At 31.0% G+C, this 15,833-nt stretch overlaps 2 protein-coding genes across 2 annotated transcripts in view; both read right to left on the bottom strand.

Moving 5' to 3' along the window:
* LOC142331725 (uncharacterized) overlaps positions 1-15,833 on the bottom strand; it is a 499,803-nt gene that overhangs the window by 336,987 nt on the left and 146,983 nt on the right. The gene's annotated exons all lie outside the window — the stretch shown is intronic.
* Positions 1-15,833, bottom strand: part of LOC142331408 (RYamide receptor-like) — a 177,548-nt gene that overhangs the window by 121,645 nt on the left and 40,070 nt on the right. Inside the window, exon 4 of the mRNA XM_075377297.1 lies at positions 8,787-8,908. Coding sequence (XP_075233412.1) covers positions 8,787-8,908 — 122 coding nt within the window. The remainder of the gene's footprint in view (positions 1-8,786; positions 8,909-15,833) is intronic.

The raw sequence follows: 15,833 nt of genomic DNA, 5'->3' as shown, positions 1-15,833 counted from the left end.
TGGTTGTGTCGATCATTGAAGTACTCCGCTGATATCTACAATGCAACACAATATTTGATGGCAGTCTTGCAAGAAGCTGACTGATTCTCAACACCTTAGGAACTGACTAGTCAAGGGAGGTAATTGAACTTATTGCTGTCAATTAATACCGTCCTTAAATACATTCATTATAATATTTATTATTTTTTTTTTTGTTATGCTAGTAATTCTTTTACTCGTAACTGTAATTTAAAGATGCACGCTAACAGTTTTCTAATTTAAAACAAATTGAATTATGTTAGAGGAATTACATCCTATTTCAGAAGAGGTAGTAATTATTCTATACACATTGAAATCGATATATGTGGTATTTATGCAGTTTAATAGAATTGATGTTTACTATTTCATTGCTATGAGGAAATTAAAAAAAAAAAAAAAAAATGGTATAGTCACGAACAAACATTGTTTCACATTAAAGTTTAGTTGTGATGTATAGGTTAAAATTAAAAAAGCTAAAGAAATAAGAATAGAATATTCTAGTAATTCATAGGCATAAATCTAGAATTTACCGTAAAAGAAGAAAAATTACCGTAAGAAGAAAACGAATGGATCAGTTTAAAAAGGCAAAAGAGGAGACATTATATTCAAAATTGGTAGAAAATTCTGAAAACGAGTTTTATATTTAGTCTGATATATTTAAATTTTTAAATTTCACTGGGGTATCCGAGAGATATATTTCACTAGCTGTAACTCGCAAACAAAGATTTTAGATGATTTGTTTTTATTAAGTTTTCCATAATTTCATTTGCAGAAAAGGTTATGAAAGTCCCTGGAGACGTACTCTGACGTACTCTGTACATTAGTTTAAGTCAATTAATATTTTTATCGAGATATTCGTGACGTACTCTGTACATTAGTTTAAGTCAATTAATATTTTTATCGAGATATAAAGTACATTGCTTTTACTTTCAAAATTACTCTTCAGCTATCCTATACGTTGACCAATATTTAATTATGCAGATTCTTGTTCCTTGAAAAACCTTTAATGTTTGTATATAGCATTTAAAAGTTTCTTACGAGAGCGAGTACGTGATCTATATACCGGAAAACATGTTACTTAAATAGTGCTTTTTTCTATTAGTCCAATATCATTCAGCAGTACAACGGGACTACCTTAGAGTCATCTATCATTTAAAAATGTTTAGTCTTTTTTATGCATTCAGTAAAAAGTTACGGAAGGACAAACGAAAGAAAAACATACATACGGTACGAATTGAGAACATCCTTTCTTTTTTGAAGTTTGTTAAAAACTGAGAAAGGTACTCAACAACAATGAATTAAAGAACAGTTGTTGGATATGGTTCAGAACGGATTTGTAGAAGCTGAATCATTAATAATACATGTTAAGTGAGGAGTAACGTATTGAGAGATTAAACTTAAGTAAGATAAGAATGGAAATTTGCATTAAACTAGATATTATTTATATAAACTAGATAACTATTATATTTTTTTACTACAAAAATTGCAAATTTTATTCGATTTAAAATTTTCATTGAATGCAATAGAATATTTTTCCACATTTCCAGGCCATTCGGTTTATGTTGAAATAAATTTTATTACGAAAAGAGTAGCTAATTTTACTAAGGATAATACTGAATCGATACTAATGATACCCATTGTAGTAATATTATTCAGAATATATAGCAGTTGAGCGCGCCAGCACTGAAATCGCATCAGTTTGGAGCAAGAGCAGATCGGAGCAAGAAATGCAGATGTTATTAGAGGGTTATTTGAACGGTGTGATCTTGAGTGAAAAAAATTACCACAAAAACATCGTAGTATAAAAAAAAAAATATATATATAATGGAATAAAAATTTTAATTAAATTTATAAACTTAACAATAAAATGAAAAATATTAAAAATAACGTTAAGAAATAAAGCACGTTAAGTTAAAAAATCACTAATAAGTTTTGATTTTTATTCATATATATATATTTAATATTATTGAATTATTATTTATCGTAAATTTTATTTTAACAATTAGAGATTAGTAATTATTAATAAATCAATATATTTAAACTAAAAAAAAAAACAAAAATTACAAAAATAAGATGAAGTATGATTCGAACCGATGTGTCTTTCCCTTGTAAGATTCAAAAATTTGATTAATTAAAATTTTATTTGGCTATAACTCTGGAACCAACTAAAATAAGTACCACTTATGGTATGTCGTTGAGAGGGCTAATTACTGCAGTTATGAAATTACTGTTATCGAGATGTACGTACAGACGTCACCCCGAAACTAGTCAAAATGGATACTAGTCAAAATGGATTCTAGTCGAAATGTGAAAACCGACATTTTTCGCATAAAATAAATTTCCTTGGAAGTAAAAATAATGTTAAAAATAAGGCACGTTAAGTTAAACAAATAACTTCTGCGTGGGGTTGTGGGAACAGAGAGCTAATTAAATTTCTTTTAAATTAAATGGAAAACATTTGAAGTAAAACTATCTTGAGTACGGTCTGCTAAACCAATTAATTATTTATAATTATTATCAGTGAAACATATACCTCAATAAATATTTTAAATAAATAAATGTAAAGAGTTAGACTAATAAACGGATAAAAATTATTTTTACTCGTATTCTATCACTTGTTGGATATTCAATTAAAAAGTGATATAAAAAAAGTTTCCAATTAAAAATTGATATAATTAAAGCTGAAAAGTATTCCACGATCTTCCCGGTTATTAAAAATAAAAATTAAAATAAAGCCCAAAACAGAATACATTTTAGAGGTGGGGAATAATTTTAAGAATATTCGTATATAGGTTTTGCTTATATAGGTTTTGCTTAAGTAAAGTTCTCTAAATCTAAGATCCCCTTCCATAAAGCTAAAATAAGAAAACATTTTCAAAAAAGTTTTTCTGCATTGTATCGTAGGTCTAGGATCTAAATTAATACTTTATCTATGTAGAGTTTTACAGTATTTTATTGTTGAATGTAACTATATTTTTTGTTTGAGTTTAGAACTAAATCTCTCTCTCTCTCACTCTCTCAATGAAAAATCGAGATAGTGCTGTATTCAAATATAAAATGTTTGAACACAGAAGAAGAGCATTGCATTTTATATCCATGAAAAAGCATTTCCAAAGAAATTTTAATTAAACTTCCAAACTAAGTAGTGTTTAACACTAACGCTTGACTTGTGAAAAAAATGTCAACTGGGAAATGTTAAATATGGAAAAAGACAATCTTCTTTAAACCTTTATAAAATCTCCAACTAAAGATAGACGGGGGTAATGAAATCTTAATCGTTAAATTTTATTTGCAGTTCTATAAAACTATTTCGTAATGATTAGCATGAATTTAAATATCGTGGGAAAATTCCATAAAGTTTTGAAGAATGGTTCCAAATTACATGCAGGATTACAACTATTACTACTATTAGAACAATTTTTCTGTAGTTAGATCGACTTGATTTGTTTCCAGCCACCAAAGATTGAATCACAATATTAATGACGAGGGCACGTGAATGTTTATTGATAATCATTTTAGTGGTAACATCTTACAAGACACATCTATATTTAAAATATACTCATGTATTATAAATTTTGAAATGAAAAACAGACTTTTAAAATAATCTCCATTTATTATTATTATTCTTTTATCCCTCATTTTATCATTTATCATACTCATCTTTCCATTTTTAACCAATATCCATTTCTATTCTTTAACCAATATCTTTTTTCAATCATTTCACATAATTTTTCTTCCTCGACAGTGGTTCTATAATACATTTCCACTTAATCAAAAATCTTGTGCTTACAAAAACATTCACGTAGTGTAAATACATTTTTCGTTTAATTTTCCTCAATTAATTGTTTTCTTCCATTTAATTGTTTTTATTGTAAACGTATAAATATATTTGTAAAATATAATTTTCAATCGTTATTTTGAATTCTTTTCTTTTTTAAACTTAATTCTTTTATTTATATTAGTCAAGAAAAGTATAGAAAATACTTAAGTACTTAATACTTAATACTTAATACTTAAATACTTAATACTTTTAAGTAGTATAGAAAATAAAAAAATACAGTTATTTTTGGAGTATGTAAAGAATTACGCAACCCAATGAGATACGTAAAATATAAATGAGGTATACTCTGAAGTATAATTTACAGAATCAGGTAGACAATTCCTGATACGTGTTGTTAATTAAATCACAACCACCAACGTACAGCTGTATGTATTCAAATCCGTTTAAAAGTAAATAAATTTTAGTAGGATTTGAACCTCATAACCTTCGACTTCGAAAATAAGTTTAACAACTGATTTGTGAAACGAGTTAATCACTAGAACATCCGGTGAGCTATCTATATTACACATCTGTATTGGTTTTTAAATTAATGTATAATTTGTTATATAAATAATTATTTAAAGTGACTTACATTTTGTTTTGAATTTCTGTGTACGTTCTTTACTTTTCTTTCAATATTGTTAATTTTTTTGCGATAGCTTTCCTCGTTCTGATCTTCTGTCTGTCGGTGATAACTTTGTGAATCATTAGTTTTTTCATGAGTGAATTTGAACCAGTTTTTCTTTTTATGAAGAAGTCAAAACCTTTGATGCGGCTTAAGAAGCTGTTCAAGTAGCAGGACCACTCACGAAAGCAGCAATACATTCTTCAGCTTTGGAAGAGCTAGCAGTTAACCATGGCAAGTGAATTCCAACACAGACATCAAGATAGATCTGGCATTGAATTCTACTTCCTTTCGGACCACAGGAATAGTGCAAATAGAGCTTCTCTGCGGCGACACGAAAATTCCTACAATGCTTCTGCTAGTCCCGGGGCTTCGAGAAGAAATCATCTTAGGACACGACTGGGTGAAGGAACAAGTCGTGTTGGACTACAGTCGTGGCTGGGTTGGGAATTACAGTCCATCTGGGTTGGGAATCCCGCAAAACTGTTTTTGCCACGATCGACCCGAACCAGTGGCATCAAAACAGGACTGGTCAGCAATGAAAAGAACAGCAGCCCCTGAGGTAAAGACAAAATTGGGGACGGTGATGAAGCGGCACCAGGGAGTATGTAACTCCCTTGCAACAGCACTCCCTTGCAAACAATTCAGTCAGCAGTACATGTGATCCGACTTCGGGAAGGAAGCCGGCCGTTTCACTTGCCGATGTACCGGTACAGCAAATAAAAGAAACGGACTATAAGAGAACTAGTGGAAGAGATGCTGAGGTAAGAGGTGATAGAGTCGTTGACATCGCTCTACAACTCTCCAGTAATTATTGTTAAGAAATATGCACACTTCTCCATATTTTTGTTTAGACTTCCGACGCCTGAACAAATCACGGAAGGTGTGGACTCACCACTGCGACTGATCTGTGAGACTATTAATGGCTTGGAAAGCGCCTGTGTCTTCTCGAAATCAACCGTAAAATTGTCTAGTTCTGGATTTTCCACCATTTTATTATGTACAATATTCATTGCTTGCATACATACTGTTCAATTTTAGTCTTTTACGTAATTTTTTTTGAAAGTCTTTTTTCGAATGATTTATTTAGAACTCCCTAAGGAAATTTTAAATCAAATTTAATTTTTCCCTCAAATAATAACATTCAGAAATTATAATACACCATTATGTTTAACACTGAGGAGGGGTGTAATTCTTCTTAATGTTTACTTCATATTTTTTCAATTTATAAGTAATGTTTGGTGAATAAATTTATAAAATGTCAATATATTTTAATGGATTACAAAAAACGGAGGATCAGGAAAAAATCCTGAGGGAGTGAGTGGAAAAGCTTTCACCTTTTTCAATAAGCTTAAGCGAGCTTAAACAAAATACAAAAGCTACTACATTTGAATGACAGGCACGTATATTATTCTCGATATTTCGGTATTTTATAATAAAGAATCAATTTAAAAACAAACACATTATCAAGACATTTCAAATCAATTTAAACAAACAAATTATCAAGACATTTCATTACTTCTTTTATGTACAAGAATATACATAAATTATATATATTTCTGATAAAATAAAATTAATATATATAATTTATGTATAAAGACGAAAATTTTATATAATTTTCAGTGCTTGTGAAAACCTGAATTTATTTTGTATCTTGACCATTTTCAAATCTTTACGTTTTAGGGTCCAACTAGTTCTCTAGACATAAAAAAAATATTTATGTACATAAATAACTGGAAGCAGCAGTGGTCGGCCCATCAAGGGAGCCCTGGTCTGCGGAACCTAGCAGGAGTCGGCCCAGCGCAGGATCGTTTGGGGACAACTGCCGGTAGAAGACGGCCGACGGCGACCCAACACTGCAGAGCTCTGAGGGCCACCAATGCCATGTTTTAGTGGTGACCCAACTGCCACTGAGGGAAAGGTCAGTCCGATTCCAGCATATGAGCCTCAACTCCGAATATAGCCGAGCCGACATCGTCGGAGACCAGCTTCCGTACCCAACAGCCCTTGTTAGGGCTTCCTCGCAAAACACACAAACGACCCTTTTCAGGGTTACTATTCCAAAAAAACTCAAACAGCCGTTTTGAGGGCTAGCATAAGGTTCTAGGGTGCCATTTGCCTTCAAAACCAATCGGCGAAAAGATTAAATAATTACAGTACCAACTGTCATGACAATTTTGCTTTTGCTTGATTTTAATTAGAACACTAGAGAATAGATTTTAGTTTAAAGAATACTGTTTAGGTCATTATTTAAAATTGATGCTTTTAAGTCTTTCTTGATTAGCCGATTTATTCATACTTTTTAATTTAATTTAGTTTAGGTGAGAGATTCTTTCATAATTTATCCTCATCATTTTAGATTTTTGAGCCAGGATTTAAAGGGATGATGTTGTATTGTATAATGTTTGGTTCAGAGATTTACCAATCCTGAAAATTTGCCAAATTTAAAGTATTTCGTTTAAGAAGGTAATATTAAATAATGAGTAATGCATGTTTTATGGTAAAATTAGCAATAATCATTATTTCGACAATAACAAGGATCAGCGTTACAAACCTCATCATATAGATTAACTATTGTGCAGGAATAATTAATTATATAAAGCGGTTTCTGTCAGCGTTCATGAATAAGACGAGGGGGCTTAAATTGGCAGATTATGATAAAATTGTTCTGTTGCTAACAGTGTAATTTAACCTGAAATAAAATTGTATTATTACATTTCCTATTACAAAATAGGAACTTTTTTGTTTAAAATTAAATTTTAAATTTTTTAAAAATTAAATAAAAATTAGTATCGTTAGTATCACTTTTCTTTATACAACTCAGTGTGAAATTCACAAAAACTATTACATTTTTTCCTATTAACTATGTAATTAACCATTAGGAAAAAAAATATCCTTGAATTGGGGAGTTTAGAATCGGTAGTTTGCAATTATCAATCACTACTTTTCAAGAAATAGAATTTTATATAGGAATCACTTTTACCAATCAAAAAGCTAGTATTTTTATTTTGATAAACGTAAGAAATAAATGATGTGGTAACAAGAAAATTGAATTGATTTTTTAAAAACAAAAATCTGAAGTGGAAACCACATAACTTCATTGGACGTACACTAAATTACATACACTTTTTTTTTCATTAAAAACTTTTGATATTTTTTCATATTTTTTGTTATTGAATTACTATTCATCGTAAATTTTTTTTACAATAAGAGGTTAATAATTATTAATAAATCAATATATTTAAATTAAAAAAAATTTAAAAAAAATAAAATAAAAAAAAGATGAAATCTGATTCCAACCGATGTTCCTTCCCCTAAGATCCAAATATTTCATTAATTAAAATTTTATTTGGCTATAACTATGGAAACATAGAAAATAAGTTTCGCATGATTATACCGTTGAAAAGCTCTCAATGAGGGCTTATTTCAGCAGTTAAGAAAAAAATCAAAATCCAATTTCTTTTGGATTTTGGACTTTTTTGAACACTGATTCAGTCGATTGTATTCAAAAGACGCAAAACTAGATGTTACAACAGTCCTAAATCCAAAATTTCAAAATCGTTTTTGAGTTTTGCGACATACCTACGACATACGTATGTACTATACATACTACAATATGTAACGAGTAGACTCTACACGCAAGTATTAAGTTTAAACTCTCTCACCACTGAGAGGCTCACTGCATAAGCCCGTATGAAAAATACACCAATACAAAGTTAACATAAACTCAAACTGGAGTTATGTTGTCTATTATTGATCTTGAATTGATGCGGTAGTTTTGAAAATTTTATACATACATGAGTGGTAGTTTTGTAATCCTCATAATTCAAACTGTATAGAAAATTCAACTCCACCCCCCAATCTCACCACGCAACCGAAAAAAAACCATCAAATTGACGTTATGTTGTCTGTTATCGACCTTAAATTGAGTGTAACTCATGAATGACTGAACCTTCATCAGAACTTCAGACACACTAATACAGAATATCTAAATTTCATATATATTCTTAGTGATTTTTGAACCACAAAAATTTATTTATATATAGTAATAGAATTTTCGTACTCCTTGTACTTCTAAACGCAAAGAAAATTCAATTTTAGACCTCAATCGAAGGGGTGCAAATTTTACACCCTTCAATCGCACGGTGGGGTGTCACCGTACGATCGAAGGTAATCCGTACTTAAAAAAAGGTAAACTAAATCCTCTTCCTCTTATTCTATTATCCCTGATTGCATTTTTTAATGTATAGGAATTTTATAAATACATCAATAATATTAATATGTATCATAATATCAGAAGGGTTATTTTATCACATAACTTACTGTAATCATCTTCCTCGACGAAAGTTACACGAAGTGCAATAGCCATTGGTGCAGCTAATACTCCAGCAACGCTCCAGATTGCAGCAATAAATAATTTTGCTCTTAATTTTGATGGTCTTGCACTGCAAAAGGGAAGAAAACATTGTCAATCTAAAAGAATCAATAATTTTATTAAATTACTTTATTTTACAATTAAGATAAAATTAAATTGTTTATATAGTTGTAACACGATTTTTCACAAATGAATGTATGAAATCCTGGTTAATAATTCGGCTAAGTAAATTTTTTCTTTCTTAACTGATAAGTTAGAATAGCAGCAAGGTTCCTATCCCATATAAAGCTGTAGTAAAAAAATAAACTAATCGATAATGCCAAAAAACTAAATTATTGTGAATGGATTAAACGTTTTATTGACCAAAATTCCGCAGGTATTCTGGACATCACGTTTTTTACAGATAAAGCTTGGTTTCATGTGGGAGGCTATATTAATTCACAAAACGACTGTGGTCGAAAATTAACCTCCATGAAATTACACAAAGCGAAAATTGAAGTCTGAGTCAGTGTGAGTAGAAAAAATGTTAAAAAATCACCATTTTTTTGTAGTTTATTTTAATATTTAATTAGACTCATTTTTTCTCATAAAGTTCAATAGTTTATTATGTAAAAATTTCAAATGGATCGTTGCATAATTAACTGAGGTATTGCGAGTTAAAGTGAAAGTTTTATTAAAACTATGCGTGGTGAAAAAGTTTTATTGATTTTTACATGTTCCAATGTGTGCCAGATGAAAAAAAGTGAAAATTTATATTTTAATTTGGCTCATTTATGATTTATGATTCAATTTATTATTTAAATTATTTATATTTCAGGCTCATTTTTAATGCATAATTATCTGAGATATTGCGAGTTAAAGTGAAAATTTTATTAAAACTATGCGTGGTGAAAAAGTTTTATTGATTTTTACACGTTTCAATGAGCGTCCGACATAAAATGTGAAAATTTATGTTAAGATTTAATTAGGCTCATTTTTCTCAAATTTCAAATACACCGTTGCATAATAAAGAGAAAATTTTATTAAAACTACGCGCGGTGAAAAATTTTTATTGATTTTTACACGTTTCAATGTGCGTCCGACATAAAATGTGAAAATTTATGTTAAGATTTAATTAGGCTCATTTTTCTCAGATAGATCAAATTTCAAATAGATCGTTGCATAATTATCTGAGATATTGCGAGTTAAAGTGAAAATTTTATTAAAACTACGCGCGGTGAAAAATTTTTATTGATTTTTACACGTTTCAATGTGCGTCCGCTTGCGGTGAAAAATACCTTTTTGCATAAACTATCGATAACAATTGGTTTGAAACAGTTACGTTACTCTTGCTACTTTTTCATTTCTAGAGCAACAGCGAAACAAGCAGTGAATCGCAACAGACGACACACGATTGTCGTACTAAAAACCGCAAAAAGGTATCCTTACGAGAGGTATCCATTCCAGTACATTAGCTGATTAAAGCGTAAAGCGTTTGAAAACAAATTATTTCAGTACCTTTTATAAATTACTCCAGTTATTGTAATATCTATTTCTACAAAATAAAAATACAAAGTAATAGCTAAGAAAGTTTCGTCAGTCGACTTTCATAATTCCAGTACACAGCAACTCTTACTCTATTATATAAAGTAGATTTTATTTAAATACATATTTTATAGTTATTGGAATATCTTTAAAATTTAATTTATATTGCCTTGCTTTTTATTTAAGAAATTTTAAATCTTATATTGTTTTCCAAAGGAATACATAACTTAATATCATTTACTACAAATTGAAAACATATAAATTTCTCGTTTATTCTTTATACGCCTAAGGCAGCAATCCCAGAGAAAATAGATTGTAAATAGAAAAACTTACGGAGTTTTAGTTTTTCACTACAAATAAAGATTAAAATTAGTTAAAAATTTCATAGCTGAAATTAGATTCAATGAAATGAGCTTCAGTGAAATTTTTACATATTTTCATTTCAATTAAAAAATTCCATTGAAACTCGATAAATTACTCGTATTATTTAAACAAATCAAAAACACAAATTCTTACCAGGTCTGCACAAAAATTTTGTATTATTTGCAGATATACAAAACAAATTAATTGAGAAAACTAAGAAGTAGAAGTAGAAGTTAAATTATTATAAGCGTGATTTGATGAAATAATTAAAAATTACCAGTAAACCCTACACACAAACATTGTTTAAACTCACTCACCGCTTTAACTTACAGCATAAGCGCGTATGAAAAATACACAAATACAAGATCAATGTAACCTCAAGTTACATATATGTAACCTCAAGTTATATCATCTGTTGTCAACTTTAAATCGAGTGTGCGCAACTCCAAATATACTAGTTCAGCATCTAAATTTCAGTGAAATTAATAAGAGATTTTCGAGTCACAAAACGTTCAAGTTTTTTGAACAAATTGAGTGTAGCACAAAAACGACTCAATTAATCATCAAATTCTCACATGTTCAACTTATAAAGAGTATCTAAATTTCAATTAAATTGATCTAATAGTTTTGTAGATTTGAAATATTCCTACGCTCCTAATACTGTATCTAAAATTATGTATGTGAAAAATTTGAAGATTGGTTGAGTTTTTTTTGAGTTTTCAATTTAAGGTCCACAGCAAACAACGTAACTTTAATGTGAGGTATTTTTTTCGGTTATATAGTGAGATTTGAGAGGTGAAAATGCATTTTATTTACGGTTTGAGGTATGAGATTTTTATACATGAATCAAATTTTCGAAATCAAATTTTCATGTATAAAACTTTCTTGCTCGAAAATCTCCAAAACTACTTTTAGATACTCTTTATGAAAATAAAGTAATAATGAAAACACGTGTTCTGCCCAAAGACAGGTTTTCACATGTCCGCCTTCCATTCTTCTCGATTCTGTGCCATCCATTTCATTTTATAGTAACTGCCTGCCCTTTTTATATTATATACCATTTTCATTCGTCTCCGACCTCTTGCTTTCCTTCTCGTTACAAATCCCTCCAATGCCGCCATCAACAGGCAGTCATTTCTCAGCCAATGCCCCAACCAAATGCATTTTATTCTTTTTATTATTTCGATAATCGCCCTCTCTTCTACCACTCTACGAAGCACCTCCTCATTCCGAAATCTCTCCGTTCAGCTGATGTTTTCCATCCTCCTCCAAACCCACATTTCAAAGGCCTCCAATCTTCTCTCCTCTCCCTTCCTTGTCCATGTCTTTGGGCCACACTCCACGTAAACAAGTTTTTTCCTTAGTTCCAGATCTAGTTTGCTACGTAGCACTCTCCTTATATACAGAACGTTTCATAATGTTCTTCGGAGTTTCGAAAATGTATTAACAAAAAACTATTTCACTCATAAGAATAAAACAAGTACTGTACGAAAGAATACTTCTAATAATAGAATACTTCTATACTTCTTCTAAGCTGTTAGTAAAGTATTTGCTCGCTAGGCGTCGACAGTAGAGAAAATGTCTGCCACGGGAAGCGAGAAGTCATTTTGTTTGTTAGAATTTCACTTGTCAAAGTCAGTAATTTCTCTGCAACGTGTTTCCGTTGAAATTTCATAAGGAGCCACCAAATGACAATTCTATTCGTGCATGGTATAAACAATTCAGTGAAACTGGTTGCTTGTGCAAGCGAAAATCAACTGGTCGTCCATCAACCTCAGAAGTCAATGTCAAACGTTTGCGTGCAAGTTTCATTCGCAGCCCGTCAAAATCGACTGCGGCTGCAGGCAGAGAATTAGGAATTCCGACAAAAACAGTGTGGAGAGTTCTCCGTAAACGTTTATTATGAAAATCGTACCATCTTCAATTAGTCCAGTCTCTTTCTGATGGAGATAAAACACGTAGGCTCGAATTTTGTTTACAGCAAAGTAAACCGTCATAACGTGAGAGTTTGGGGAACTGAAAACCCACACGGTTATGTGCCACACATTATGTGGCACATTCGGGATTCTCCGAAAGTAAACTTTTTTTGTGCGATCTCTCGTGAGATAGTGTATAACCGTAATTTTTGGAAACGACAGTAACAGACATGATATACCTTGATATGTTACAATTATGGCTTATCCCTTAGCTACTCAACAACTTCATTTTCCAGCAAGATGGTTGTCCTCGTTATTTTAATAACGAGGTTCGATAGTACCTTAAAACAACATTACCTCGGTGCTGGATAGGACGTTCGTCTGAAGAAGACCAACACATTATGCTGTGGCCACCAAGATCACCAGATCTCACGTCACGTGATTTCTTTCTCTGAGGTTACGTTAAAGATAGGGTGTTAATCCCACCAATGCCGCACGATATCGCTGAGGTAAAGGATCGCATAATCAATGCAATCAACTCTATCAAAAATGACATGTGTGCCGTGTCACCAGAGGACCACATATTGAACATTTATAGATTTTAACAAAAACTGTTTGATATTGAACATTTATAGATTTTAACAAAAACTGTTTGAGTCCCTGCATCACCTTGTACAACTTTCATTTAGGTAAGTGAAATAATGTTTTTGTACTGAATTTTTGTAACTCCTATTATGAAACGCTCTGTATATAAATAAGGAAATTATATTTTAAGTTAATGGAATTTTTGTACTTCTCAAAAAGAAAATTCATTTCAGTCCGCTAATCCCACGGTGTAACAGAAAGTAATACCGTAATTTTCTTAAATCGAAAAAAAACTTTTTGAAATTTTATTAACACATAAGCCTTCTCTTCTCTCTTATATGAACATTCCACATTAGTCGATAATCGAGGTGCATACCAAAGTACTTCACACTCTCAGTTTGCGGAATCACAACGCCATCAAGGTGGATCCGTGGGCAGTTACTTCTCAATGTGAATGTCCCATAGTTCGTAACATTAATATATATATATATATATATATATATATATATATATATATATTTATTTATTATTAAAAAGTTTAAAAGTGTTCCGAGTTTTACTACAGTGTTGGAATAGATCATTTTGCTCTTTCATTTTTTTATGGTTTTAATTAATATACATGAATTGTGTCAGTATGCAAAATAATGTCTGATACAAAACAACAGCGTATAATAATTTTAGTTGCGGAGAGAATTAATATTTTGTCTTGGATATTAATAATATATTTTATCCAAAGGATATAATATACCATTGTTGTATTAAGGACGGAGGAGTATTTGTACGATCTTAATCCTAGTTATTTATGCTAGGAGAGTTTTTCTTGTAGTATGAATCCATATTCCATTCGTGAGATTAAACTAGTCTCTCTGATTATGAATATTGCGTTTATAATTCTCTATAATATGAGATGCTTCATTTCAGTTTTTTCGTATTAATTTTTTCGCTTTCTTTTTTTAAATAAAAAAATATTTAATTTTAAATATTGTAAAATGGAAGTATTTCTAAGAAAAACCTTTGTTTTTCAGTCTGTTATTATATTTTAAATAATATCATGAAATAAAAAAAAAAGTAAGCAAGTTTGTTATTATTGCAAGAATTTAATTTAATTTTTAAAACGTTTCCCGACAAAGTTTATTAAAAATCTTTAGAATATGGAAATATAACTAAAATATATATAAAATATCATTTGTTATTGTACAGAATTGTATACATTTTTGTTATCTTCTTCTTTAGTTAACAATTCTCAAAAAAGTAAACGAAAATATTCAGAAAACTCGCTATAAAAATTTAGGAATACTGAATCTGTTAGGCAAATTTTATGCTTGAACACAGTAACCTCCTTTATCTCAATTTTTTTAATAGTCATTATCAGATGGCGGATGATTTCATCATGAAAATTACAGGCTTATAAAAGAAAAACCATTCTTCCTCAAAGCATTTTGTTGAATATTGATTAATGATATATATATTAATATTGATATCAATTTTGTGAATATTGATTCAGAATAATCCATTTAACGAATTATCATAATCATATTTGTAATTTAAAATGGCGACTGATATTCTTCTTAGATTAAAATTAATGGAGGAGAGCAATGAAGGTAGTTTTTTTCGTTTTTTTTTTCCGTAGGGGGAGGCAAAATCTCTGCCAGCCGCCGCCAGGCTCGCTCTGACGGCAGTGCAGGCCTCTCACCCGCTAAAAACCTTCCCCTCTATCACGCAGGGACCGGAACCAATCCCTATAGCATGTACTCAACCCCCGCGTGATCATTCGGGCTCTCTTCTATCCGATTCGAAACGACCCCATGGTGTCCCCTGGGGGGCGACTGACGGACGGTGACTCCAGGGAGCCGTCGCCGCCCACCCCCAGAGGCTGTACCCACGATCGTCTTCGGACTCCGTGCCTTGGTTCATCCGTTGATCCATATTCTATCGAAATCTCTCCTCATGCCCCTTTCCACGTATCATGGTGGAGACCACCGTCATTACTTTATCCCACTTGTTCTTGCTGCATCATTACTCTTATTATATTGCTCGCGTCCACTATTCCTTGCTCCACCAGTCCGACTCTCAAATCTCGCCATCTTGGGCAGGAGAACACCACACGTTTCGCGATGTCCTGTTCTCCCGCAATCATGACATTGGTTGGTGATGCTTTTACTTATCCGTTGTAAATAATAACAAAAAAACCCGTGGCCAGACAGGAATTGGCTAAACTCGGAGTTCATGTCTCCATCGAGTTTACGTCGTCAAAACACCATTTACGATAGAAAACATTTGTAGTCTCCCCACTCCATTTGACAGTACCCATTATTATAAATTTATTTACCAGTGGCTACGCATTAGATGCATCTAAATTCACATTTTATTAATGTTTAACTTTAATTACGCTGATAAATATTTAATCACGTTAGTTCTATATAAATTTTCCCATTAACATTTTTTCCCTTTTATTAATGAATAGATTTGTTGATTTTCTATAAAGGAAAAGAGTATTATTTTATAAATACATAAATTTAAAATTTTATCACTTTTAATTAAACACAAAAGATATATTCCTAATTTTAGTTGTATATAGTCAGGTTAAATATTACTATTATTAACAAA

Source organism: Lycorma delicatula, chromosome 10 (genome assembly GCF_047948215.1).
Source record: "Lycorma delicatula isolate Av1 chromosome 10, ASM4794821v1, whole genome shotgun sequence".
Lineage (NCBI taxonomy): Eukaryota > Metazoa > Arthropoda > Insecta > Hemiptera > Fulgoridae > Lycorma > Lycorma delicatula.
Note: the sequence above shows the minus strand (reverse complement) of the source record. Positions and strands in the feature narration are given on the sequence as shown.